General features: G+C 49.8%; 1 protein-coding gene across 4 annotated transcripts in view; it reads left to right on the top strand.

The window, feature by feature from the left end:
* Positions 1-18,128, top strand: part of Cacna1s (calcium voltage-gated channel subunit alpha1 S) — a 61,503-nt gene extending 43,375 nt beyond the window's left edge. For 2 of the 4 annotated variants that reach the window (XM_063240291.1, XM_003474847.4), the window contains exons 26-44: positions 144-302; positions 1,583-1,693; positions 2,364-2,447; positions 5,770-5,826; positions 6,670-6,798; positions 6,967-7,032; positions 7,560-7,651; positions 7,905-8,064; positions 9,509-9,636; positions 10,956-11,052; positions 11,653-11,755; positions 11,890-11,991; positions 12,243-12,367; positions 14,042-14,170; positions 14,813-15,063; positions 16,182-16,261; positions 16,981-17,072; positions 17,319-17,459; positions 17,584-18,128. In XM_063240291.1, coding sequence (XP_063096361.1) covers positions 144-302; positions 1,583-1,693; positions 2,364-2,447; positions 5,770-5,826; positions 6,670-6,798; positions 6,967-7,032; positions 7,560-7,651; positions 7,905-8,064; positions 9,509-9,636; positions 10,956-11,052; positions 11,653-11,755; positions 11,890-11,991; positions 12,243-12,367; positions 14,042-14,170; positions 14,813-15,063; positions 16,182-16,261; positions 16,981-17,072; positions 17,319-17,459; positions 17,584-17,826 — 2,349 coding nt within the window. In that variant the 3' untranslated portion in view covers positions 17,827-18,128. The remainder of the gene's footprint in view (positions 1-143; positions 303-1,582; positions 1,694-2,363; positions 2,448-5,769; positions 5,827-6,669; positions 6,799-6,966; positions 7,033-7,559; positions 7,652-7,904; positions 8,065-9,508; positions 9,637-10,955; positions 11,053-11,652; positions 11,756-11,889; positions 11,992-12,242; positions 12,368-14,041; positions 14,171-14,812; positions 15,064-16,181; positions 16,262-16,980; positions 17,073-17,318; positions 17,460-17,583) is intronic. The other 2 variants (XM_063240292.1, XM_013158049.3) reach the window with 1 other exon arrangement.
* Positions 18,129-27,971: the final 9,843 nt, after the last annotated feature.

The raw sequence follows: 27,971 nt of genomic DNA on the forward strand, positions 1-27,971 counted from the left end.
AGCCCCTTGGCTCCCAGCTCTTGGCCACAGATGCCCCTGCCTGGCACAGAATGTGGGGCTCCTTCAAGACCAGGAATGTAGGTGAAGAGAGGGTGGGGGAAAAGGGAGTCACAGTGTTGACCTCACTGTTGTTTGTGTCGTAGCGCCAATGTGTGCAGTATGCCCTGAAGGCCCGCCCACTGAGGTGCTACATCCCCAAAAACCCATACCAGTACCAGGTGTGGTACGTCGTCACCTCCTCCTACTTTGAATACCTGATGTTTGCCCTCATTATGCTCAATACTATCTGCCTGGGCATGCAGGTAAGGAGCCTCCCAGGAAATGAGACTTTCTGGTCTGGGCTCTGGGCCCTGAGTAGAGTAGGATGGGCATGGCAGGATTCCCTGCCATGAATATTTCTAGAGCACTTGCTTCATGCCAGGGGCTGCATGGTGAGGTGCTGTGCGGGACACAGGACACTGGTTCTAGGCTTTGTTACCACATATTTATGATTTATTAAGGAGCAAATTCAAGCATACAGATAGTGTAATTCTGTAAACAGGAGGCTCCAAAAGAGGAGACAGTGAAGGAAGTAGAAAGGATTTTCTCTATTTGTCTTCTTTTGCTGCAAATCTGGATGGGGTGAGCTGTTGGAATCTAGGCTCTGTTCCAACAGAAATGGGCTTAGGGCTCACAGAACAGGTGTGTATCTTAGGAGCTGAGCACCCCTTACAGACAGCACAACCAGCAACATCATTATCAAGCCTTCATGAAGGATGTGATCATTTAAACTCTATATAAACAGAATTGCAAGTTAGGCTCCCTGCCCCAGGATCCCAAGATACATACAACAATAAGACCACCTGTCGTCCAGCCATGAGAATATGGAAAGAAAAGTTACTGAGCCAGCAGGCCCACATCTGTAGAGGATCATGAGCAGTGGCCTGTGCTCTGGGCTAAGCCAGGAAAAACTGGACAGGGGGCAGCCATCGGATCTTCTGATCTCCCTGGAAAGGTTTTATGGAAGGGATGGGATTTAATCAGCTTTCTTAAAAAAAAAAAAAAAAAAAAGCAAGAGATGCATAAGAATTTAAGGCAGTCCATAGCTGTGGGTCACGGATGCTAAGGTTGCCAATTTAAATGACAGCCTCAAAATGCCAACTGTCACTGGGGGCAGCACAAAGACACAGAAAGCTTACAGAGTGTCACTTCCCAATGGCCAATCCTGACACCGACTACAGAGCCTTGGTCTTCCCTCCTGCCCCTGTGTCCTATATGGAACCTGTCACAGAGTCCTGCCTTAGGGACCTCCCATCTTCTCATCCCATAAGCTCTGGTCTTAAAGCCCTAAAATACATTCAGCAGGACTTGAATTTAAAAACCTCCCCTGTCCCTCTCCTTCCATTGCCTCTTCATAATGTGGGTTGAGGGGGTGCCTTTGTGAGGTGGGAGAATTCAGGAAATTGCTAAAGCAGGATCCTAGTTAAAACAAAGTAGATATGGGGCCCACGGAGGGTGGGGCTGCCTGGAAAGAGGTGAGCCTCTGGGAAGGCAACCTACAGGCTGGGGCTCTTAGCCCACCTTTCCTATGTCCCCTCCGCAGCACTACAACCAGTCAGAGCAGATGAACCACATCTCAGACATCCTCAACGTGGCCTTCACCATCATCTTCACCCTGGAGATGATCCTCAAGCTCATGGCATTCAAGGCTCGGGTGAGTGCTGGGGCCATAGGGCCAGAGAGCAGCTGTGACCTGCTGGGGTCTCGTGGAATCTTGTTCCACATCCCCTCGTGCTACGGCAGGTCCCTTTGTCCAGCACTTCCGCTCCCTCTGGCTCACTCTTTCGCCTACCTGTACCTGCTGTAGCCAGGGGCAGGCTAAGTGAAATGACCTCTAGGCTGCCAGAATTGTCCGATGATAAGAACCTGGACACCTCATCTCTCCAAGCTGATCTACATTCCTCTGCTTCCTTTCAGTTTCAAAGCACAGGCCTGGGGAGTACCTTGGCCTATGTTTTTGATTCTCAAGCTGAATGTCACAGCTCCTAACCCAGCGCAGCCACTCTGTTAATTCTGCTTTGTTACACCCCAGTCTGAACTTCAAGGGAGGCTCCAGGATGAAAGTGCTCCTCGCCAGGAAAAGGCCCCAAATCCTTACTGCCCAACAGCCTCTCACCACTGTTCACTCTAGAGGGAAAGAATCAAGGAGCCAAAAGGAGAGGGTGGTGGGGTGGGAGCTACAATGAGAGGTGGACGCCTGTCCTCCCCACATTGGCCTGCCCCCTGCAGATCTGCAGGATTGTGGGCAGCAGCACTGCCCTCTGCTGGCTGCTATAACTCCCTCCGCCCAAAGCCCACAGGCTTCCCATCTCTTTCTCTCCCAGGGCTACTTCGGAGACCCCTGGAATGTGTTTGACTTCCTGATCGTCATCGGCAGCATCATAGATGTCATCCTTAGTGAGATCGATGTGAGTATCAGGCAAGCAGAGCCATTACGAGGGCGGGGTAGACAGCACTTGTTCAGTCCTCAGGGGCAACATGGCACCCTGGAGGTTACAGAGATTGAGATGACAAGTCATGGCTTCTGTCCCCCAAGGAACTACACCTGTGCAGGGCACAGGTAACTGAGGACCAAGTGGGCACAGGGAGTGTACCAGACTGTGCAAGGCAAGCTGCTGTCGAAAGCAAAGGGCAGGCGGTCAGGGACGGCTTCAGAGAAGGTGGCAAGGGACGCAGCCCTGCAGGCATGGCCCTGTGGGAGAGGCGCAGCGCAGGGCGTGCAGGGAAGGATCCGGCATGTGGAGTGGTCGGTGGATGTGTGTGACTGTGATGGACATGGAAGGAGAGGGTAAGGCGGGAGGTGCGGCTTGGATTAGATGTTATGAAGCAGCAGTGGGAAGTCATCAAAGGTTTGTAGTAGAGCCATAGATTAATAGGCCATTTTTAAATATCAGTCTGAGGGGCAGGAAATAACTAAAAACTAGGGGCCCTTTCTTTAGGGATTCCGTCATTCATTTATGCCACAAGTTTTCGTTGAGTATCTCCCCTGTGCCAGCTGTGGTTCTTGGTGCTAAATAAACAGCAGTAAATAAAATTGTAGAGACCCTGAACGATACATAAATCTAGCATATGATAGGTTATAAAAAAATAAAAGATGTTAAGGGTGTAGAGTAGAAGGGAAGGGGAAGGTGGGGTGAAGACACTGGAGCTGAGATCACAATAAAACAAGGGAATAAACCATGCACAGAAAGTGTTGTGGGGAACAAGAAGAGTATGTGCAAAGGCCCTGATGTGGAAGCTTGATTGCTGAGTTTGAGGGATAGCAGGAGGCCTTTGAGCTGGAATGGAGAAGGGCAGAGATGAGGAGAAAAGGCAGAGCTCAGATCATCTGGGTCCTTGAAGGCAATAACTACAACCCTGAGTTTTATTCTGAGAGAGATGAGAGCCCCTTGGCTGCTGTGTTGAGCTCTCACTATAGAGGACAGTAGGGCTGGGTAACCAAGATGAGGGGATGGTGGCAGATGCTGGCCGTGGATGTGTGTTCTGATCCTCCATCTGCTTTGAAGGCTGAGCTGGCAAGAAGGTAAAGGGCCGCAGGAGCTGGACCAAGAGATTCAGGGGAGAGGATGAGGCTCTGGAGGTGGGATGAGAAGCAGCAACAGCATCTGGATGACAAGGACAGAAAGACAGGGAGAAGGTCTCAGCAGAAAGGCACACGTCCCAGGCTGACAGGCAGAGCCCAGGGAGTGTGGCCTGGCGGTGGGGGTGGCAGTGTGGGTGGAGGTCAGAATGAGGGATGCCAGGGGAGACAGGGAAGAGGGGAGCTGAGAGGTGGAGGCTGAACTCCAAAGATGGCATCCCTCTGGGACTGGTCAAGCAGCATCCAGGGGCAGAAAGGGCAACAGTGCAGAAGCAGGAGGGAGCAGGTGGATGGGCCTTTCACATTTGGAGCCACCCTTGCCAGGGCCGTGGTGGTGTTCCACACGGGGCTGGGGTCCAGGGAGAAACAAGCCCTGGCAGGAACCAGGAGCCTCAGCTGCCACCCTGGGTGTCTGATGTGTCACCCCCCCATGCACAGTGCAGAAGGGGCAGACAGAGCTCCATCTGGTTAGAGCTGATGAGGAATAGAGTGTGCTCTGGACAAAACCAGTGAGTGTGAGAATGTGTACGTGTGTGTGTGTGTGTGTGTGTGTGTGTGTGTGTGTTGCATCTCCATCTTCTCAGTATGTTCTGGGGTAAGTAATATCCTAAAAGGCCTCACAGTTTGAGAGCAGCATCCCTCACAAGCACAGTCAAGAGACAGAACTGTCCATGGCCAAAATAAGTAGCCCAAATTAAAAATAGTTACTTCCAGAAGCTTGAGGCCTGTGTAAGGGATGCCTGGCTACATCTGAAGCATTTCCTTGATTTTGGAGGACAAGGTGTGAAGGGTGTTATTACTTGGTTACAGAGGGTGATACTGGGCACTGTGTGGTTTTTAGGAGCCTGGATGTCCCTTACCAGTAACAAATATAGGCTCAAAGTTATGTTACATTGACTTACAGCTAGCACAGTGGCACAGGCCTGTACTAGCACTCTGGGAGGCTGAAGCAGGAGGATCAAAAGCTCAAGTCTATCCTGGGCAACTTAGTGAGACTCTGACTCAAAATTAAAAAGCCTGGTGCCTGAGTTGAGAGACTTGGTCCTGTGAATGTAGCTCAGTGCAAAGGCCCAGGGTTCAATTTCTAGTTACTACAGCAACAACAAAAGATTGACTTGTATTTCTGGTACATAAATCAGGGAAAGGTCTAGCACCAGGTCTTGTGGAACAGTAGACATACTCTACCTGTTCTGTACAGCAGCCACTGGCCACTGTGCCTGCTGGTCACATGGCCAGTCTGCTATATGGGCGACACAGGTCTGTACCACTGGTCATCATCCTAGCTGCATGTGAGGATCACCTGCAGTGCATTCCAGTCCCTGAAGCCCAGCCCCAGCCCTCAGAAGCTGGCTTTGCTGGGGATCCGGCAAACATATGTGCTTTACTTTGTTTTGACTTTCTGGGTGACCCTGACATGCAGCCAGGATTGAAAGCCAGCAGCTGAGGGCAAAGCTGCCCCAGACAGAGTGCTTAACTTGAGAAACTAGGGAGCTGAGGGTCCACCTGCAGCTACATGCAAGTGGAACAGTGAGTGACTTTTTTTGAGAGAACAGCAAGTCTCAGGAAATGTGGCCTGAGGGGGAAGTGTGGAGCAATCAAGAAGAATTGTTGCTCCTGCACCCCTAGACACCCAATCTTTAAGAGCCTGGTGCCTGAGTCATGAGCCTTGGTCCTGTTCCCAGTCTCAGGCAAAGGAGCATCTGCTGGAGGCTCTCAGGATTCCCTAAAAGACTTTTGCCTTTTGTAGTCAGGACGTTCCTTAGGGCCTCAGCCTGGCCTCAGGGCAACAGGATGATGAACAGGTTTCCCAAAGCACCCTTGAAGGGCATCTCCCCAGCACCAAGTAGCTTGGACAAGAACCCAGACCCCTGAAACTTGTAGATGCGTCTCAGAGACGAGAAGGGAGCTGTCTGTGTCTGGTCTTCCTCTCTTCTCGCTCCCTCGCTTCACATTTCCCACAAAGCTTCGTCCTCCCTCTTCACCTCCTGCCCTTGACTGCAGACACTTGGGGTTTTCATCTCCTGCCTCTCTTTTTCTCTCTTTAACTCTCCATGCATCTGTCCTTTCTGACACCTCTCTTCACCTCTCTCCCATGTGTCCCTCCTCCTCTCTCTCCTCTCCTCCCCCTTTCTCGTCTCTTTTCTCCACAGACTTTCCTGGCCTCCAGCGGGGGACTATATTGCCTGGGTGGAGGCTGCGGGAACGTTGTAATTCCTGGCTGCATGAATCTGCCCTGCATGCGGCCGGCTCTGCCCTGCAGCTTGCATGCTGGGCTGGCTGTATGCATCGCATGGGGTGCACCCAGCCAGCGCTCAGGGCTTCCTCCCCAGAGAAGGCCCACTGAGGGTTGGGGCTGGGTGGAGATGGGGGCTCCACAGTAGAACATGCATGGATGTAGTGGCTTCCTGAGAGTCTGCAAAACTGCAAAATGAGGCTGGTCTCCAGCACTCTCTGCAAAGATGGGACCGCAGTCCAGAGGACTGTATTGGCATGGCACTACAGTGACAGTTCATCAGGCCCAAGGCCTTTGGGGGCACAGCAAACAGGGCAGGGAGGGTTGTCTCTTCCAGAGGTATCCTTGTGTCCAAGGCTGGCACAAGGGCAGGTGCTTGCCTAGCTTAAAACAGCCAAGAGTAGGGTGGGGACAGAAGAGAATGAACAGGTTGAATTTATGATGGTAGATCAGCCGAGCTTCGGGGGAACTTAACACTGAAGACACTAGGCACAGAGGCCCAGGCAGCCACCAGGGTCCTCAGCTCATTGCCAGTTTAAAGAGAAAGGGAGATAAGTAGGAGGCCCCCAGAGGGCCGCAACCTCGGGCTCTCTGCACAGCTTGGCATCCCCATGTCCACCCACTCTCCCAGCCAAATGGCTCCTGAGCCCCATGTTGATCCAGAGCTAGTGGACAGGAGGGGCCATGAGGTGGGACAGAAGCCCTCCCTGCCACAGGTGTTATCCCAGCACACATGCACTGCATGTCCTGCCTGCCCTGCCTCTTATCCTGCCAAGAGGCTGTCCCCAGACTGACCTCTGGGGCTGCTGCCCCGCAGGACCCAGATGAGAGTGCTCGCATCTCCAGCGCCTTCTTCCGCCTGTTCCGTGTCATGAGGCTGATCAAGTTGCTGAGCAGAGCAGAGGGAGTGCGTACCTTGCTGTGGACATTCATCAAGTCCTTCCAGGTGGGTGTCCTGCCCAGAGGATCAGGGTCCTAGGAACTGTACTCACCTGGGGAGCTGAGCCCATGGTGCAGTGCTGTGGGCCCTGGGGCCAGGTGGTGCCTGAACCGAAAGAGGGTGGGCTGACTGCTGGTGGTGAGCCTTGAGTGACGCTCCTTCCTGGCCCTGCAGGCCCTGCCTTACGTGGCTCTGCTCATCGTCATGCTCTTCTTCATCTATGCTGTCATTGGCATGCAGGTGAGAGCATCTGGGCCCAGGCCCAAGGACGAATCGTGGACACATTGGAGGGAGCACCCATGGACCCAATCAGTGCACAGCCTGGACCCTCACCCTATCTGCCTTCTACCTCCCAGTAGCCCAGGGATCATCTGTAGGGCTAGAAAGGGCATTGAACACTTTAGCCCCAGAGGCTTCAGTGTTCAGAGCCTGGAGTGATCCAGGAGAGGCCTCAGCATGCAAAAGCACAGCATCTCCATGTCATCTCTAAGGCTTTGGCTGGGCCTCTTCCCCTGGGGACCATCACCTACACTGTGACCCCCCACATCTGCTTGCAGCTGGAAAAACTGGCCTACTCTCCTCTTTTCTTTGGCCTGGTGGCTTAGAAAATAATCCAGTTTTTATGGCTTCAGATCTCCTGTGGCCTGAAGTGACAGGGTTGGAGAGAGGTAGAGATGAAGTTGGGAAACAGGTCCAGCAGGAAAAGGCAGTGGGAGACCCCACACTGGGGTCTAGGTTCTGAAGCCAGAGCCCTTTGTCACTTGCAGATGTTTGGAAAGATTGCCATGGTGGACGGAACCCAGATAAACCGAAACAACAACTTCCAGACCTTTCCCCAGGCTGTATTACTACTCTTCAGGCAAGAATCCTCACCACCCTACCCATGGCAGTCTCTACTTCGCTCTGTCCTGGTCTGCACTGGCAATGCCAGCTCCACAGGAGGGTCCCCTGCCTGGCTTCATGCTCTCCTGTCATCATCTTGGTGGTTCTAATCATCTGTGAGCAAGTGGCCCAACACTGTTACCTTGTCCTTAGCCCCTCCGCTGGGTGGAGGGCAGCTCAGTTTGCCACCTCCCTAGGATGCACAGGCCGACAGGACCTCTCTCCTGCAGGTGTGCAACTGGTGAGGCCTGGCAGGAGATCTTGCTGGCCTGCAGCTATGGGAAGCTGTGTGACCCCGAGTCAGACTACGCCCCGGGTGAGGAGTACACGTGCGGCACCAACTTTGCCTACTACTACTTCATCAGCTTCTACATGCTCTGTGCCTTCCTGGTGAGAGCCTGGAGCGCCGAGTCAGGGAGGGGTCCTGCGCCAAGGGAGACAGGACCTGCCTTCTCCTTCCTGGCCAGCTGTGTCTTTCAGCCATGTGTCTCAGGGACACAGGAAGCTCTGGATAGATCTCTCTTGTTCTGGTCATTTTGGGTGTGGCCTTCTTTTTGAGCACTTTTTCATGCTCTGGAGGGATTGCAGAATGTTTTTATCATATTCATAGTGTACTTACTTCTTACGTGTATATTCACTAGCAACTGAGAATGGGAAACCATTTAACAGGGCCATGTCCTAAATAGGTAGGGGCTTCCTATGAAGACATTCACACCTAATTATTTCTCAGGAAGAGAAACTTGCCCCATAATGAGGAGGCTCAGACTCCACAGGGTCCCAGTGGGGTTACAAGCAGAGCCCTAGGTCATGCTGAGCTTCAGGATTGCTGTCTGTCCGTAAGGAAGGCACCATGGGCCTTCATTCCTGTACTTCTGTCCTACATTTGCTCACAACCATTGTCTGAGTATATGATATGTGACAAGCACAGGGCGGGGTGCAGGGGATGGAAGCACCAGTGAGACCTGATCCCAGCCCCATGGGAGCTCACAGGAAGTGAGCTGTCTCACTCTCTTTCCCATTGCTGGACCCTCACAGTTTAGAGGAGGGCCAGACATAAGCGCCTGCCTGGTAAGTGCAAGGTCATGGGTTTGGTCTCTGGTACCAAAAACAAAAAAACAAAAAAAGGAGGAGGGGCTTGATTTGGATCACAATTTCAGTCCAGGGCAGAAACAGGATGGCAGAGAGGCATGGCCGAGAAAAAGGTGCTCAACCCATGCCTAGAGGCAGTTTTTCTGCAGGAAGCAGAGAGTCTAGGGAGGAGACAGGGTCAAGAATACCCTCCTCCAGGTCAGGCCCTCAGTGACCCACCTCCACCAGGCTCCACCTCCCAGCAGCACACATCTACTGAGCTTATAGGTGGATGAGTCCACAGATGAGTATAACACCCCCATGAGCCAGTCACCTTCCACACATGTAAGAATTCTGAGAAACTTTTTAGATCTAAACCTGAACAGGAGTCCATATGCGAACAAACCCTGCAACTCGATTCCCCAACATGGACTGAAGAGGCAGGTGTGGCAAAAGAGACAAGGACCAGGGCACAGAGGTGGGGACAGAGCATCTGGGTGAGGCGGCAGGCTGACGTTGGAGTATGGGCCAAGGACACCCTCAGGGTGGGCTTAAGGAATGGACACAGAACCCTGGCCAGGCCTGCCTGTGCAGGAACACAGAGGCAGGCACAGTCTTGCTGGATTATGGGTTATGTAGAAGGGCTGGAATGAGGGGTCCAGAGAGGCAGAAGCTTACCCCCATGCCTGAAAGACACCTCCAAGCTCATTTATTTCCCCTGTACTGCCTGCCTTTCCCCTGGGAGCCATTGATCCTTCTGTTGTAGATCATCAACCTCTTTGTGGCTGTCATCATGGACAACTTTGACTACCTCACACGGGACTGGTCCATCCTGGGCCCTCATCACCTGGATGAATTCAAGGCCATCTGGGCCGAGTATGATCCAGAGGCTAAGTGAGTACAGTCTGTAGGCTCTGTGCTGGGCACTCCCTAAGATGTCCACCCCTACATCTTGGCCCAATCCTGATGTCCTCTAGGAAATCACACTCTTCATCTACTGAGTGTCCCAGCCAAGAAAATTAGAGTCCCAGGGTTAGAAAGGATCCTACAGCTTCCCAAGGTGAAAAGACCATTGACTTTCTTAGGAAACTCTCATCTGACTTCTGCTTGGATACTGCTAGGAGTAGGGAACTCAGTACCTCACCAGGAACTATAAGCGTGACCACCCAGAAAGCCCCATTGAAGAGCTGCATCCAAGCTTGATTAAAATGTAGAATCCAGGTCCCATCTAGATGCATTTGTCCAGAATCCTCATTGCTATTGAGGATGCTTCAGGGCATCCAGAGACACATTCTGCCTTAAAAAAAAAAAAAAAAGGTAACAAATTCACATTTACCAAATGCTCCTTCCCCAGGCATCAGGCACTGTACCAAACACTTTGTATTATCTCCTTCTTTTAGCAAACTATCACATGGGTCTCCTGATCATCTTGGTCTCACAGAGGAGGAACCGAAATTCAGAGGGTTTAAGTTGCCCTGGGTTACTAAAGGATGGTACCAAGATGTAACACCGGTCTGTCTAGCATCCTTAGCAACCGTGCTGTTAAAGCGCTTACATCAGAGAGATAAAAACCTACCTGCCTCTGCCAAACACCCACAGTTTTTCACTCAGTCCTCTAAAGCCAAATAGAAAATGCCTAATCTCTGTCACAGCCAGCCCGAGGAAGTGAAAACCAGTAAGATCTTCTAAAATGATTTTCCCAGAGACAGCACGTACTTTTTGCCCTTACCTTAGTCATTTCTTTATCTGACCTTTCTGGTTACTCTTATGTCTATTCTAGAGGGTCACGGTCATAACAAAAATATAGTTTCTGGCTTAGACCCATCTCCAGAGATGGGCTTTCACCTCTCTTTATCGTTATACTCTATTTCTATTCATACAACCCCAGAGCCCCCATCAGCATGACCAGAACCTGAGGAATGTCTTGGCAGGGGGAAAATGAGACCCAGATTTCACAGCGGGAGGTCCCCTGTCTAAAAGACTGCTCCTAAGAGTCAACCTTTCTCTGCTCCCAAAGAGAGCCTCTTTCTGGTGGTGGGCAATTATATATTCGCATTGTCTTTTGTGTTAAAAAGGAACAAGGCTCCCACTTCCTAACATGTTTGGAAAGTAAGGAAGTGTCTCCTGTCTCCTGTTTCCCTCCCTTCCGCCCACTCTGCATGGTGGGGAGACTCTGGGTGGCCACCGGGTGTATAGATCTGTGTTGTCTGCAGGGGGAGAATCAAGCATCTGGATGTGGTGACCCTGCTGAGAAGGATCCAGCCTCCTCTGGGCTTTGGGAAGTTCTGCCCACACAGGGTAGCATGTAAGGTAACCAGCACTGCTAGGGAGGGGCAGCCCCAGGACAGGAAGAGGGGCAAGGGTGGAAGAAGGGGCCAGGGAAGCTGACCAGGGCCTGAGGGCTCACAGGTTGGGGGGGCGGGGGTTCTAGTCTGAGGTCAGACAGATCCATTGCTTTTAGGTCTCTGGTGGGGCTGGGGGTCGGCACACCATGATGGAAGGAAATGCTGGAGCAGAACTATTCATCTCATGACCAGTACTTGAAAGAGGAAGAGACTGGGGTCCCACGATCTCCTCTGAGCACACAGCCTAAGTGACCTCTCAGTAGTCCCCATCCTTAAAGTTTCCATCACTCCCCAGTAGCACTTCCTAGAGACCAAGCCTTTATCCATGGGCCTTTTGAGACATTCAGGAGCCAAATTATAGAAGTCCTCAAGTCTCTCCTTAATGACCTAAAGCTTTAAGAGTGTCCTCCAGTCATCATTCCATCCTCCTGTGGAAGGCATCCTGGTCAGCTCACACCCCAACCCTTGTGTCCGATCCCCTCCTGGCCCACAGACTGGATAAGGATGTCCTTCCAGGCTGAGCCTGGTCCTGGCTGCACATCAATCCCTGCCTTTCCCTGCACAGCGTCTGGTAGGCATGAACATGCCCCTGAACAGCGATGGCACTGTCACCTTCAATGCCACACTCTTTGCCCTGGTGCGCACAGCCCTCAAGATCAAGACAGAAGGTAAGGCTTCCAGCAGGCAGCCCTAGCCTAGCTTGGTGAATGGTTCTGAGAGAGGCTGGGTGGGAAATCAGTGGGCTTACCAAGGAGCTTGACCTGAATGGCTTTGGGGCCATTCCTGTCCTTCCCTTGCCCAGGTAACTTTGAGCAGGCCAATGAGGAGCTGCGGGCCATCATCAAGAAGATCTGGAAGAGAACCAGCATGAAACTCCTGGACCAGGTCATCCCTCCAATAGGAGGTAGGTGCTGCCAGAGCAGATGAGAAAGGGATGAGGAGCCTTTCCAAGAAGTCCTATGAGAATTTGTAAATACTGTAAATGGGCCCCATGGGCACCCAGCGGGGCAACCGCCAGCCTCAGGGTGGAAAGTGCCTCCTGACCAACTCAACAATATGGGAAGGCCAAGGTCTGGTCTGGGTCTTTTTCTCACTCTGAACCCAGAGTGAGTTTTCCACCAGCCCTCAGGATCTCTTTTGTTGGCTTCTCTGCAGATGACGAGGTGACAGTGGGAAAGTTCTATGCCACATTCCTCATCCAGGAGCACTTCAGAAAGTTCATGAAGCGCCAGGAGGAATATTATGGGTATCGGCCCAAGAAGGACACTGTCCAGATCCAGGTAAGCCTAACTCAGGCGAGTTCCAAGTGCCTTCCCTGCTGGCCAGGTCTCTAGGCTCCAAGTCCCTTTTGGTATGGCTGGGGTTGGAGACAGAGAGGACAGAAGGAAGGTCAGAGGAGGCAGGAGAAGGAGATGATAGTTTTGGATGATCCACAATGGAAGCCATTTCAACTTGATGAGAAGAACCCGGAGCTCAACCTCTCTGGATGATGGAACCGAGGAAGAGAGGCCTTGCCCACAGGAGAGGCAAGTGAGACAGTAACGGTGGGCTCTGAAGGATGCAGATCCTCCAGGCGCGCTTAAAATGCTTCCGTGGGTATGAAATGAAAACTTTGTGTTTTAGCTCACCTGGTTTTTATTTCTACTTTTCATATCCATTGTAATGCACACAATTTAAAAGTTTAAAAATGCACATGCATTTGAGATATGTGATAAATTATTTCAATTGTGACTTTTATTTTGAAATAATTTCATATTTTAAAACTTTCAAGTATTGGGCAGGGGATTTAGCCCGGTGGCATAAGCACCTGCCTGGCAAGCATGAGGTCATCAGTTCAATCCCTGGTACCAATAAAACAAAATAAAATAAAAATTTCAAGTATGATGCAAAAACCTTTTCCTTGAACTATTTGAGAGTAATATTAACATGATGTTCCATCAACCCAGGACACTTTAATGTGTATTTCCTAAAGACAGGGATATTCTCCTGCATAATTCTCCCACATAACCACCATATATATAACTATCGAAATCAGGAAATTAACTTTGGTATGTTACCATCTAAGCCTCAGAGCTTATTCAAGTTTCTCTAGTTCCTTATAATGTCCTTATGTCAAAAAATTCCAATTCAGAATGTCACACTGCATTTAGCTGCCATATTTTCTTAGTTTCTTCCATCTAGAACAGTTCTTCAGTCTTCCTTTAACATGACCTTGACACTTCTGAAGATTACATAAGAGGCCTTGAGGTTGTGTTTGTTTGTTGCTTCCTTATGCTAGACATAAATATACATCTTGGATAAAAATGTCACAGAAGTGGTCCTATGTCCTCATTACAAACTATCAGATGACGCCAATTTTGATTTGTCTTAAGGCTGGTAATATAAATATATATATGTAGCAAGTAAAGAGATTTCTCAACCTGGAGTCCTGGGGAGGGTGCAAAATCTCTACCCATAGGCTCACAGGCTTGAGAAAAGACGCTGGGACAATTCAAGTGTAGACAGTCAAAGAGGCCAGAGCAGGACCTGGGGGCCTCATACAGCCCTGCCACACTGAATGAGCCATGAAGGAGAGCGAGCTCTGGGAAAGCCCCATATGCAGGGACTAGAAATGAGTAAAGCCAGGCATGGTGGTGCACACCTGTAATCTTAGCACTCTAAGAGACTGAGGCAAGAAAATTGCCAGTTTGACCCCAGCCCAGGCAGCTTAGCAATTTAGTGAGACTCTCTGTCAAAAATTTAAAACTATAAAATACAAATTTAAAAAGGGCTGGAGATATAGCTTAGTGCTAAGATCTTGGACTCAATCCACCAGTACCCCTTCCCCGCCACACACACACACACACACACACACACACACACACACACCAAAAAAAAAAAGGCAAGGCCAGTGAAACAGTTCTGGTCTCCACTCCTGGACTGGAGCGATCACCAAGTCACTTCACCCTTCCCAGGCTGGACTGCGGACCATAGAGGAAGAGGCAGCCCCCGAGATCCACCGCACCATCTCAGGAGACCTGACCGCTGAAGAGGAGCTGGAGAGAGCCATGGTAGAGGCTGCGATGGAAGAAGGAATATTCCGGGTGAGTGCCGCTAGCGCCCCTAGTGGCCTAGACGCAATGCACGGCCACAGAGAAGGACAGGGGAGCTGCAGGCATTCTCCTCACCGTAGCACCCACCCCCACCCTACCCAGGGTGTCATCATAACATCCTCTGCACCTTCCCACAAACCCTTGTCCGTGGTCCATCTCTCAGGAACCTGCCACCCAGCCATCCTTAGCTTAGTAAAGAGTTTTTTCTATTGCTTGAGCTGTGGGAGATCTTTCTTGTCACCTTTTTGAAGTGTTTTTGTTTATTCATGAGAAAATGGGGGCCAGAAAGATGATGGGAGGTGCTCATCCTCACATAGCTTCAGAGGGAACCTAAAACCCAGCTCTTCAGACCCTCAATTCAGCGTTCCCTCCACTACCCAGATTTCCCTCTGTATATTCATGTTTCTATCCAGTTCCTGAGGTGTGTCTTATCTATACCACCAAACTGAGACCTTGCTACAGAGGGATCCTCTTCTGATCTCAGCACTTGGTCCATTCTTCTCTGACCTATGATTTGTCTCCTAACCGTATCACTCATCATTCCCCACACCTTCATCCCAGGTTCACTGTGCACTGTCTTTCCTGATCCCCAGCAGTGACTTTCAGTCCTCCCACTCTCCTCTTTGCCTGTAGAGGACCGGAGGTCTGTTTGGCCAAGTCGACAACTTCCTGGAAAGGACCAACTCCTTGCCCCCCGTCATGGCCAACCAGAGACCCCTCCAGTTTACTGAAATAGAGATGGAGGAGCTAGAGTCACCAGTCTTCTTAGAAGACTTTCCTCATGATTCAAGAACCAATCCTCTTGCTCGTGCCAATGCCAACAATGCCAATGCCAATGTTGCCCGTGGCAACAGCAATCATAGCAACAGTCAGGCATTTTCCAGGTAAGACAGCAACTGCCAGCTTTGGTATAGGAGCGCTGGAACAGGACTGAGATAAGGCCAAATTGGAAGGGGACACTGAAATTTCTAAGGTGCCCTTTACTTGCCTTTATGCTCTTGGGGATCATTCTGCATCTTAGTGCAAAACAGGACTGGACTGAAGAGACTCCACTGACCAGCAGGGGGCAGGGTCATGTCAGCACTGGTCAAATGCTGAGTGGGTCTTTAATTCAGTAGTCTACAGCTGGTCTAGGAGATGAGACCTCAGGCATTTATAGATCTTCCAGGGAGGAGTACATGCTACATAAAACTAGAAGATAAGGTTCAATTTTTGGATTGGGGTCCCAAGATCTCACTGTGCTGAGTAGCTCCCATCTCCCTATAGACTAAATATAATCTCTGATTGCCTGAGTGCTTTAAAAACAGCAGAGTGGGGGAGAGAGAGTAGCTCAGCCATTGCAATCCAGGGACTGAGCTCCAAGTAGAGCTTCTGTTCTAGACAGGAGGCCAGCTGCGTGGAAGTTTCAGGGCAGAGCAGAGGAGAATTCAGGTGGACAGGGATGCTTGCACCCTTTGCAGTCAGAAATGTCTCTCAGTTTCGGCCCCTAACTCGTAAAGAGTGCACATGCTTTTGGGTCACCATAGTGAAAATTCAGAAGCATCAGATCTGGGCCTGCTGCTGGGAAATGTGTTATATAATATCACTGTGACTAACTAAATGCAGAGACTAAGTGTCCTGGGAGTACAAAGGAAGTATTGATCACCGGGGGCTGGAAAGGTCTACAACAGTTCCTAGCTTCAGCTTTTTTTAGAGAAACATCTAGAAAGCTTTTAAAAACCGCTATGCTCCCAGCGTGATCCTATGCACAGCCAAGGAGGGGAACCACTGTACTAAAGTAGGAAGGCTGCACAGAATATAGAGAGAGTGGAGAAACCACAGAAAGAGAGGAGGTAGGAATACACTGGGCTTGCTCCCCAAGAGTCGGAGCTGGCTGGAAGCATCAGCCCTGGGGTGAAGGCCACTGCACAGTGGCGGGTGTTTGGGGCCTCAGAGGATCAGGGATGGTGGAAGAGCCAGCAGCCTGCTCTGGCTCACCCAGTGATGTTTCCTTCCATTTCAGTGTCCACTATGAAAGGGAGTTTCCAGAAGAGACACCTGCAGCCAGAGGAGGAGCCTTTGGCCAAGCCTGCAGGGCCCTGGGTCAGTCCTTTTTGTGCCTCTGAGAAGCTGAGCCTTCTAAGGAAGCCGATGGTGCTCCCTCTTTTCTTAGAGTCTGAGAACCCAGCTGGGAGGCCTGGATTGAAAGCCTATAACAGAGGGAACCAGTGAAATCCAGACGGGGAAGGCTGTCCAGGCCTCTCCTCATCCGGGCATTGACATGGGCCAGCTATGTAGCCAAGTGAGCTGGGAGGGAAAAATGGGTGCACTCTATGAGGCCTTTACCTTGTCCACACATGCCACCCCAGCATGGGAGCCTCCCCTTCCCCTAGTACAGTTGGAAGGGCAGCCCTGGACACCTTGACACCTTGGCCCTGGAACCCTCAAGCAGGTGATCTTTCATTCCTTCAGTGGGTCCTGGACTACTGTGTGACAGTAGGAGCCCCAAGGATTCTGGGACTCAGTGGTGACAGGACTACTTCCTCTGCACCCCTTACACACAAACATTTTCACGTGCACACACACACTGACACACTGAAGGATAGCTTGGCCGGAGACTGGCTCTGAGCCCCTCTCTCAAACCCACAAGGACAGACAGACAGTAGGACAGTGGGAGCTGGCACAGTTCTGCCTTGTCTGGAGCCAGTTGAGTCCCAACATGTGTGCACTTTCTAAGCTATCTTCTGCACCTGGCCAAGCAATACTGCACTGACAAGAGGGTCCCAGTAGTCCCTCTTGTCCTTACACCCCCTTGCCCACAGGAGCCGACAACAAATCCCTCGTGGAAAAGCTGAGAGGACAGCAGGCCCAGAGGGTAATGCGTAGAGGCCAGACACTTCCTGCCCCCTGCCAGGTAACGGGACAGAGGCCTGGCGGGAAATTCCATGCAGGGATCCCATCTGAGTTGGTGCTAGGAGGGGCTGTGGCAAGGGAAGGGCCCAGTAGCAGTTTTTCCATCTATAACAGAAGAATCTGTGTTCCTGGGTCCTCTCCTTTCTGTGTGGGTCTTGGATGAGCTCCTTGGCATGAGCTTGGATTTCACTGGATTGTGGAGTTCAGCATCCCTGTTGGGGTCTTTGCTTTTATGTGTTTGGAATAGCATTCCAGAGAGGAGCTTTCTATGGATGAGGAGAAGAGCTCCATGGCAGGGTCACTGCATGAGGAAACACATCGTAGTAGGAGCTCCCAGGAAGGCGCCGCCAGGTGCCAAGCTCCAGCTACTACCCTGCTGATCCAGGAGGTGAGGCAAGGCTGGGACAGAGCAGCAGGCTACCTTTGGGCAAGCAAGACAGCCTGGCACAGAGGCAGGGCCCAGAAGGTGGCTTCCCACAAAGGCCCCACCTAGCCCTCTCTCCTCCCCACAGGCTCTAGTTCGAGGGGGCCTGGGCTCCTTGGCTGCTGATGCTAACTTCGTCATGGCAACAGGCCAGGCCCTGGCAGATGCCTGCCAGATGGAACCAGAGGAAGTGGAAGTGGCAGCTACAGAGCTACTGAAAGAACGGCAGTCCCCAGCAGGCACAGCCAGTGCCCTGAGCCTCGGGTCCTCTGTGGACAGCCTTGACCAGCATCAGGGCTCCCGGGAGACCCTCATTCCCTCCAGGCTGTGAAGGCCTGCACAGAGCTGGCCTGGCACAGGGAACAGACTGCAAAGTGGAGAAGAGGAAGCTCGGCACTGCTGCCTCTCTCTTCTCAGCAGCCAGTTGTGTGGGTGCATGGGCTGCCAAGGGGTGGTCAAGAACCACCTCAAAAAGTCAGGAGGAAGTGGGTTGGCAGCACAGCTTCCCTCCCCCAGCAAGAAGCATTGATTGAATGGAGCTTCTGATGCCATTCAAAAAGCCCTGGTCAGTGCCAATGTCTGTCACAGATCACTGCCACCACAGGGACAGTAAAGTCCAAACTTGTAAAACTAGCCTGTGTCCTCTATTTTGACCCTCTTTCTCTTCCTCTGTTCCTGCCCCAGGAGCCCTTGGGGACCCTGGGCCCAGCAGAAGAATAGAGGGGCCATTTGGATCTTCATTCTGCACATGACAGAGAGAGATCTGTGTACACAGTGGGGTTCTCCTGGGAGCCCATGGCCAGGTCTGGTGACTGGCCCAAGTAGCTGCAGGAAGGACTGTGGCCTTAGAAGAAGCCCCACCTTCTTTGAAGCTATGATTTGGCCAGAGTCCACTGCCAGCATGGTGCTTAGCTTGCTCTTTATGGCTTTGGTTGTCACAGACCTGCAGTCCCATGGCTCTTGCACGCACAGATATAATGACAAATCACATGGGAACTCTTTACTGGTGCCTTCAATGTGCCAGTACATACATAGAGAGCACTTCCTCACCACACCCATTTTATTTTCACCACAGCCTGGCATTGCAGGTGTAGAATCTTGATGAAAAGATGGACAGGCAGAGAGATGGTAAGATATGCGGCACAGTGGGAAGAGGCAGAGCTGGGACTCAGTGCTGGGAGCCTGGAGTCCCTGTGGCACCCTTTCCCCCTGCGCTGGACTCCCTTCTTACCACTTGCATTGTGTGTGTGCCAAACACCTGCTCTGCAGCGTTGCTGTGGGAACCAGGCTGGCCTCCCATGCAGCCTCCTGGCAAACCCCAGTGGGCTCTGAGCTTCTGGGGCTGCCCCAGATGCAAGGATACTCACACTTAGGGCACTGGACATCCATGCACTTCCTCAAAACTTGTCCTTCCTTCACAGAGAAACAGAAGCCACCATAAGGTCCCCCTCAGCTTCTGTCACAACACTAATGAACCTACCTCCTCTTTCCTCCTGAGGCAGTGCAAGCTGCTCTTTGTCCCACCAGATCCTCATCCCACCCCAGCCACTCTCTGTCTCCCTACCTCTCCCTTTCCCTGGCTTCCCTGTTTGCATGTAACATGTCCTTGATGCTCCCAGATCAACATGATCCTGAAGCCATCCTGTCTGTCTGTCTGTTCATCTATCCATATATCTATCAATCAATCTAGCATTCATGTGTCTTTCTATATATCTATTATCAGTCTGTCATCTGTCTATCTGTCATTCATGTATTGTCCATCCACCATCCTTCCATCTATCAATCCACCCACCCCCTACCCACCACTCACCCATCCATCCATCCATCCACCTACCCATCCATCCATCCATCTTTGTATCCATTATTTATCATCTCTTTTTAAAAATTTTTTAATATCATCTCTTAATATTAGCAAGGACCAGACTTACTCAGGTGGTCTCCTGACAGATGGACTCTAGGTCTATCTGGCATCCCTTTCCTTCTTCATGCTCATCAGTTTCACTAACAACCTTGTTGCTAGTCCAGTGGGCCCTTTCAGATTCTTATCTTCCTTGATTTCTAGACAGCTGTAATCACATATCTACTCACACCTGTGCTGTCCTTGTCCAAAGGTGATGGTGCGTCCTTCCCCACAGGCTTCTCCACTGCTGCTGCTGACCTGGGGGAAGCCCACTCTTCTTCATCAGGAAGTCTGAGCATTCTCTTCCTCCTCCACACCCTGTGCCTCCCAAATGCTGTGCTCACTTGTCCCTATCCCTTCCTCCCACATCCCCTCTCTAGGGCCCTCCCCCCAAACCTCAGGATTCATTCATTACAACTGCCTCTGAGCTGACCTCCCTGCCACTCTCTGACCAAAAAAGAAGAATTTACCATTTTATTCCCTTGCACAAAACCCTATCATATCAGCAGCACCCCGAAGCCCTACACATCTCTTGTGAACCCTTGCCTAGGCTCCCACCCTGCTCACTCCTCTGCTCACCCTGACTCTCCGAGTGGCTCTCAGGAGCTGCTCTTACCTGGTCATCCGGCACACCTCAGCACTGTTCCCCAGAGGTCCGAAGCCTGGCCCAGAGAGCTGGCACACACAATGTCTCCCGTTTCAGTGTGATGACAGCCTCATAACTGTTGTGTGTCCCAGCCAGGCAAATAAGCTGCGCAAAAGCCAGAGTTGTGTCTGAGAAGCCTGAGAAAGAGCTCTTCTCTGGAGGGCAGCATGCTAGACTCGGGATGGCAGCTCCCACATGCAGGAGGAAGTCCCCACCAAACACCAAACCCCGAATAAAGCTCACACTGTTTCCCAGTCAATGGACGCATCTCTAAGGGGGCATAAGATAAGCACAGAGATATGCAAAAGTGCTTTGTATGCTCTAAAAGTTCTATAAAAGGGCATTTAGGGTGTTTAACATGAAATTCTATAGTGTGTGTGTTAAGAGGTTGAACCCAGGACCTTTGCACTGAGTTGCCTGCTCAGTACTCTTTTTAAACAAATTTTTATGTATTTGTTTATTGAGCTAAGTCACTAAGTTGCCTAAGCTGGAACTTGAATGTAAGATATTCCTGCCTCAGTCTCCCAGCATATTGTGATTACAGGTGTGCACCATCATGCCAGGTTAAATTCCATACTCTTGTTTTTTTTTAATTGGTACCAGGGATCGAACTCACTGCCTACTCGCAAGGCAGGCACTTATGCTGCTGAGCTAAATCCCCAGCCCCAAATTCCATACTCTAAATAGCTATACTGTTTGTCAAATCTATGCCATTCCTTGTAGCCTGACTGTGAGGAATGTATGTACGCACAGACTCTGGGAAAGTTTCCTATTAGCTCTTTGCTTTTTTAAAAAAAGTCCAGACAACCTGCTAGGGATTTAGCTCAGCAGCGTAACCACCTGCCTTGCAAGCAGGCAGTCGTGAGTTTGATCCCCGGTACCGATAAAAATGAAAAAGACAAAAAAAAAAAAAAAAAGTCCAGACAGTTTCCTTTCTCCTTCTAATTTATCAAAGTGTGCAAAATCCTACCCTCTCCCCAGCTTCACTTGACTTGATGGAGGGATTTCTCCTACCAGGACTGCCAGGCCCTGGAATACAGTGTAAGGAGGACTTGTAGAAGGTTGAGGGCTGATGAAGAAAGGAGCGGGAAGCAGGCACATTCAGGATGAGACAGATGCCTCCCCAGCAGGACCTCCAGACAGCCACAGCATCCCCACAGGAGCGAGTGGGGCCACCTTCTGTCACTGGGGGGCACTAGCCAGACTCAGTGTCTGCCAGGGCCCTGTCTTCTGCTGATGGGGGCCCAGCTGCTGGGTGAGATATTTGCCAGAAGGAGCAGCGGTACAGCTGGTGGGATGCATGGGTGCAAAGCTACATAGCGGGCTGTGAGGACCAGGAGGCCTGAGGCTCAGGTGGAGGATTTCTGGAAAGGCTGAGGAGAACAGCCTCCAGCTCTAGTCCATTCTCAGGGAGGTAGGGGGGCCCCAGGCCCGGGGCGTTTGCAGGTCTTGCTCTGGACAGGGCTGAGTGAGCCTGCGGAGCTGCCTCTCCCAGTATTTTAAAATTTAATTCGTTTATGGTGCTGGGGCTTGAACCCAGGTCCCTGCAAATGTTAAGCTGATCTTCAACTCCAGCCCATCTCCTGGGATCCTTATGGAAGGAAAATGACTACTCTGCGAGGTATTAAGAGAGGAACCAGACCTCTCAAGATCCAAACCTTATTTCCTACTTCCATGCCACTGGAGTTTGCAAAACTCTTTTCAGTTGCTCCTCCCTCTGCACAATGGGGGAATAATTTCTACTTCTAGGGTCCTTGTAGGGCATGAGTGTGACAACATAAAGACCTGGTGCTTGGTAAGAAGTTACAGTTTCAGTCTTATGAGATGCTGGCTAGGAGAGGGCCAGACTCTAGGAAGGAGGGAGCCAACCTGGGGTGGGGGACTTTGAAGAGAAGCTAGGCAGCAGTGATGGCAGCAGTGACACTCAGCCCACACCTCGGCCTCCAAGCCAAGTCTCTTAAAGACTCTGGCACCTCTCACTGATCTTCACTGCGTGACCACCCCGGCCTCAGACCATGGTGGCAGGCAGTGTTAGTCCAGAGCTGACCTTGACTTGCACCCCTATTTCACACAGTCATGCCCTAGTGTAAGCCTAAATATCTTATACAGTCATCCAAGTATTGTAATCCTTTTTCCAGTTTTCCTCACTATCCAAAAAGTTGTATTTGTAATCCCATTGAGACGTCATTGGAATCCCAGCAAATTAATTCCAATCTACCACCCCAATGCAAATACAGCAAGGGTAAAGACACCAAGACATAGTCCAAGTTAAGGGCAGCCAATCTCCGTGAGGACATGTGGACAAAGGCCCTGATCCTAGACCACTCCCAGAATTTATTGTCCTGTGAAGAAGTAGGGTGGCTCAGGGATGAGTGACAGTGAGGATGGCTGGAATTAGGTGAGTAACTTAAGCTGGCTAGCCAGGTGGGGAGAAAAGCATCTTTGCAAAATGCAGATATAGGGGGCTGGGGATTTAGCTCAGCGGCATAAGCGCCTACCTTGTAAGTGTGTGGTCGTGAGTTTGATCACTGGTACCAATGAAAAAGTAAAAAAAAAAAAAAAAAAATGCAGAGATAAGGATATGCAGAAGGATCAATTTGCATAATTCAAAAGGTAACAACTGAATTGTTTTAGAAGGCTGTTACTTCAGTTTCTAATATGTAAATTTTTGTGCCCTGGGGAGTTATAGTCTCTTTTCCTTGAGGCTCATACCCAGTTGACTTTACTAGAGCTAATGGCTCTAACATCCCTCCCTGTGCTTATATCTTTTTACAGAGAACACTATGCCAGGAGACAGGACTGTCGGGTGGTTTTAGAGATTACATATCAATACCTTGGTTAGCCTTATTTGCAATGCTTAGAGCCAATTAAAGAGAGAAGGAAATACCGTACCAGCTCTCTACATATCAGTATAAAGAAATAAATCTCCGTATAATCCAAGTTGCAGCAATTGTTCTGTATTCAAGAGGAGACATTGGAGTTGTCTCCCACAATGCCCCATTCTTCTGTTGCCTGATCCCAATACCTCATCACTCTGTCCAACGGCTGACAGCTCAAAGTGCCAGGTGACTCCTCTCTCATCACCCTAGCCCGGGCACTGGCGGGGGAGGAGGAAGGCAAGTTTCCCTGGCTGGTAAGTGGCAGAGCTAGGATTTATCCTCAGGATTACAAAGCTTTGTTACACAGCTGTGCCCTGGAATGAAATTTAAAATCCCACCGAGGAAACCACAGCACAGGAGTATTTTAGAATTAAACTTGTTGTAAGAATAGTGAGCAAATAAGCTTTCTGGTGTTGAACACCCACTGAAAACAGGCTGTTTGCAGTCGGTTGGTAGGACAGATGCTCTGGAAGGGTCAGAAGCAGGAGAATTGACTGGTGTCAGTTTAAAGTATTTTAAGCACACACAACATTGAGTCAGCCAGAGGAGCCAAAGAGATCCCAGGGTCCCTCCTGAGAGCTTCAGAAAGACAGTGCAGAAATGAAAGAGAAGCCCTGCCCTTGGAGAAAACCCATTCCCATTTTTGGTTGTGTGTCCTTCAAAAAATATGTCCACCTGAGTGCTGTGGTCCAGCCCTGTAAGCCCAGCCCTCAGGAGGCTAAAACAGAAGATCACAAGTGTGAGGTTAGCCCAGACAGTTTATTGAGATCCTATCTCAAAAAAGTTAAAATCTGCCCCCTGGTTTCTTTGTCTATGGAACAATACAAGCTAGCTTTCATCAACACCTGTTCTTTGCCTTAATACCTCATTGAATCTTTGCAACAACCCCTATAAAACGTATTATTATTAATCTCATTGACAATGAGAAATCAGATTCAGAAAGGGTGAGTGAATTTGTCTGTCATTCAGATTCAGTCACAGCGTGATGACACAGTGTCTAACAGGAACCTAGCTGCTATTCTTAATGGGTTCTGTTTGCATTATCATGAGGATCACACGATGACGGCCCACACGCCCCATCTCATCCTCTATTAACCTGCCCCAAGAGCCTGTGCACAGGCACTAAGTGCCAGCACAGCACAATCAGCTCCATCCCTGTCTGGTCCCACAATTAAGTGCCTGCAGCTCCCTGGACAGTGTCAGCTAACCCTGCTGCTAGCTGCACAGGTCTACACACACACACACACACACACACACGCACGCACGCACGCACACACACACGCACGCACACACACACGCACGCACACACGTGTGCGCGCGCGCACACACACACACACCACTTAGTTGCTATGTCCTCAGTGCTCTTATAGCACTTAATGATTTGCACTATAGCATTTACTACACTGTAGCATAATTAGGGCTTTGCAGTTTGTTTTTGTCAAGCGCACTCTAAGTTTCAGGGACTGAACTGTTATCAACTAACTGTTTATCCTCAGCAAGTAAAAACGGAAGGAAGGAAAGAAGGGACATTGCACCAAGTAATCTACTAAATAAAGGCAACAAAGCATTTGACATTGCTGATATTTGATGCCTTTTGATCTCCACGATGGCAGTTTTGCAGTGTTTAACCTATTATCCTAAGGGTGGGTTTTCCCACTGCCCAGCACCAGTGAGTACCACCAATCCCTTTGGTAGCCCCTGCTCCCAGGTTCTTGCTCAGGGATGGACTGCACATGTCCAGGTCACACAGGATGGTTCGGATGTCACTCACCAAGGTAGGTGTCCTACGCAGGATCGATTTCCAACAGTACGGATCAGAATGGAGAGAGGTGTTCTGAATCTGTTACCAAGAATCCTGGCCTGCACAATGCCTGGGACCCCTACCTATTCTTTCCCATCTGCCAGCACAAGGGACCTCTATCCAAACTGGGTAGGGACAGATGGATGACAGAGGACAAGTCTCCTCTGGCTTGCACTTGCCAGGTGAGCACTTACACCGCTGAGTAAAATCCCCAGCCCTCCTCTGGCTCTTTCTAATCTTGTTTATGACTCCAACTCTTTGGTCCACCCAGCCCAGGTCTTCCACAAGGATCCTTCAACTTAGTTTGGCAGTTAGAGGACCAAAGTGGGAAAAAAAGTTCTTCATACTTCTCTGCATCTCACTAAACCCTTCCGAATTCCTTAATTCTCCCCAAGGCAATGTATTCCTTCTGTGTCCTGCTAAAAGCTCCTGGAAACTGGAGGTGTGAGGGTAGAGAACACAGACAAACTTTTCAAGAGTTATGTCACCTCAGGCCAACTCAACTGTCTATCAAAAGGGCCTTTGAAATGCTCCTAAAACCACTCTGTGCGACCCAGCACCCACACACTGCTGTCCCCTAAAGTCCTCCATCTGGCTGTATTTCTGGAGAGCTGGCACCTCTGAGCCAGCTCTTGTGATTCCGTCTGCATGCTGTTGCCAACCCCTTTTTCCTCCCCTTAAAGCATTAAATGCTTTTTGCTGACCGTTTGCTCTGGGGGATCTGGAAGAGACATACGCCTATTAAAATCCAAGGAAATAATACATCCTTAGGGACTGAGGATCATAGCTTGGGTGGGTCGAAAGGAAGGGTTTTGGTGAAATTACTCAGAGGGAGGGGACTTACAAGGAACCCAGCTAATGAAGAGGGGCCTGGCTAGGATGGTGTATAGGCTACCCCAACACCAGGTCTAAGGAGGGCTCCATCTCCCATCTCCTCTTCCCTTCTTCCATGTGGCTCTGTTTCTTTCTTTCCTACTCCTCCCTGGCCCTCCCAGTCTGGACTCTGGCCTGCTCCTCTAGGGACCTGTTTGCATCACCTTTTCCTCTCCAGCTTTCTACTTCCCTGCCACTGTCCCCCTGCAGTGGCCTCTCAGTGAGCCCACAGGCCACATGATTCAGGAGAGAGTGCCATTCAGGTGACCAGGACTCCAGTCAACTGACCCAGAAAAAGTCACAAATCATTTTTCACCTCTGGGCAAAAAGGAAAATGAAACAATTTACTTCTGTAGCAGGGATTGAACTCACAACCACATGCTTACAAGGCAAGCACTTATGCTGCTGAGCTAAATCCCCAGCTTAACATGTTGCTTCTTAAAAAATAGCTCAAGGGCTGGGAATTTAGCTCAGCAGCATAAGCACCTGCCTGGCAAGCACAAAGCTATAAGTTCAATCCCTGGTACCAAAAGAAAAACAAAACCAGTTTGAGATCCCCTTCTCCATCTATGCCTTTGTTTCCCATTATCTATCTTTTTAAAAAATGATTTATACTTTGGATTTATCATATAAAAGAAACCATGCAATATTTAACCCTTTATGTCTGATTTATTTCACTTAGCATTATGCTCTCAAGGTGGGTCCATTTTCCTATAATTGGCTCAAATTTATCTTTTTTTATAGCTGAGTAGTACCAGGGTGGGGAGTGGCAAGGAGAAGAAGGAATTGAAAGGACTCAGATGTGATATGTACATGCACCAACAAAACATGTGGACAAAAACCACAGCTTTATTGAGGTATAATTAACATACAATAAATCATATTATTCAAAGTGTACAACTTGGTTAGTGTTGACAAATGTATACAATTGTGGCAACGTCACTGACCAAGACAATATATGTATCTACCACCCCAAATCTTCTTTGTGCCCCTTTATAATTTCTGTCCTCTCAAGGCTCACTCCTCTTCTCCCTGCCAGGCAATCACTGATCTGCTTTCTGACAATATATATTAGTTTATATTTTCTTTCCTTCCTTCTTTTTTTTTTCTTTCTTTTCTCTCTTTCAGTCCTTCCTTTCTTCCTTTTTCTTTTCCTTTCTCTTTCTTTTTCATTGCTAGGGATCAAAAGACCTCACACATGCTGGGCAAGCACTTTACCATTGAGCTGCATCTTTAGACCAGTATAAATTTTTGTATCAGTGGGATTATACAATGTGAGTTCTTTTTTGCTCTGCTTCTTTCTCTCTCTCTCTCTCTTGTCTTTGAGACAGGGTCTCATTTTGCAGTGTAGGCTGGCCTTGGGCTCACTTTGTAGCCCAGGCTGGTCTTGAGCTTGTAATCATCCTCCTGCCTCAGCCTCCCGAGTGCTGGGATTATAGGCATGAGCCACCACGCCCGGTGTACGCTGTGCTTCTTTTGCTGAGCACATTTTAGGATTCATCATGTAATTTTGTGTATACAGTTCACTTTTTATTGCTGAACAGCATTCCATTGTGTGACGTACCACATTGTCTGTATCCATGCCCTCTTCATGGGCATTCAGGTCATTTCCTATGACAAAGATGCTCTGATCCTATATACATCACACAAAGCAGATGACCTCTTAGGGTGTGTTACTTACTTTCCTAAATACCAAGGCCTAGATGTAGCCTCTTCCTGCACTGATGAAGCCAGTCATCCACTGGCTTGAGTTTGAACCATATTCCACGTTCCACATATTCCAGTATGACCTTGCTCTGCTAAGTTTTTTTGTTTGTTTGTTTTTTGGTACTGGGAATCCAACTCATGACCTTGTGCTTGTCAGGCAGGCACTTAAGCTGCTAAGCTAAATCCCCAGCCTCTCCTAGTTTGTTTTATTGCCTGGTTTGTTTTATGGGAATGAGCAGTATTCCTGCCCCCTAGGGTTGTTGTAAAGATTGCACTCCAGTACAGACCTGAGTCATTTAGCACAATGCCCTGCAAAGCGTTCAGAAATGTAGCTGTTATTACTTGGTCTGGGCCTCTGAAGAGGTCTTTACAATCTAGAATGGGCTTCCTATAGGATCTCTGAGCAGTTTCCTTATTGTTTGTAGTGGCTCCATTTTCTAGGGGAGTAACTGAGTTCCAACTTGACCCAGCATAGTCAATCTAACTTTGAGCTTTCAGAGACTGATACAAAAGCACACCCATCTAGTCAGTCCCCAGAACTCGGAAACGTGGAAACCTGGTTAAATCATGAGTCATGAACATATGTGGGGAGAGAAGACATCTGCCCTCCTTCACTGGCTCCTGATAACCCAGGAGATCAGAACCCAAAAGATGCTTGTTTGCGTCTCAC

Source organism: Cavia porcellus, unplaced genomic scaffold (genome assembly GCF_034190915.1).
Source record: "Cavia porcellus strain 051 isolate PalLab524CR breed Dunkin Hartley unplaced genomic scaffold, mCavPor4.1 scaffold_29, whole genome shotgun sequence".
In the NCBI taxonomy this organism is placed as follows: domain Eukaryota; kingdom Metazoa; phylum Chordata; class Mammalia; order Rodentia; family Caviidae; genus Cavia; species Cavia porcellus.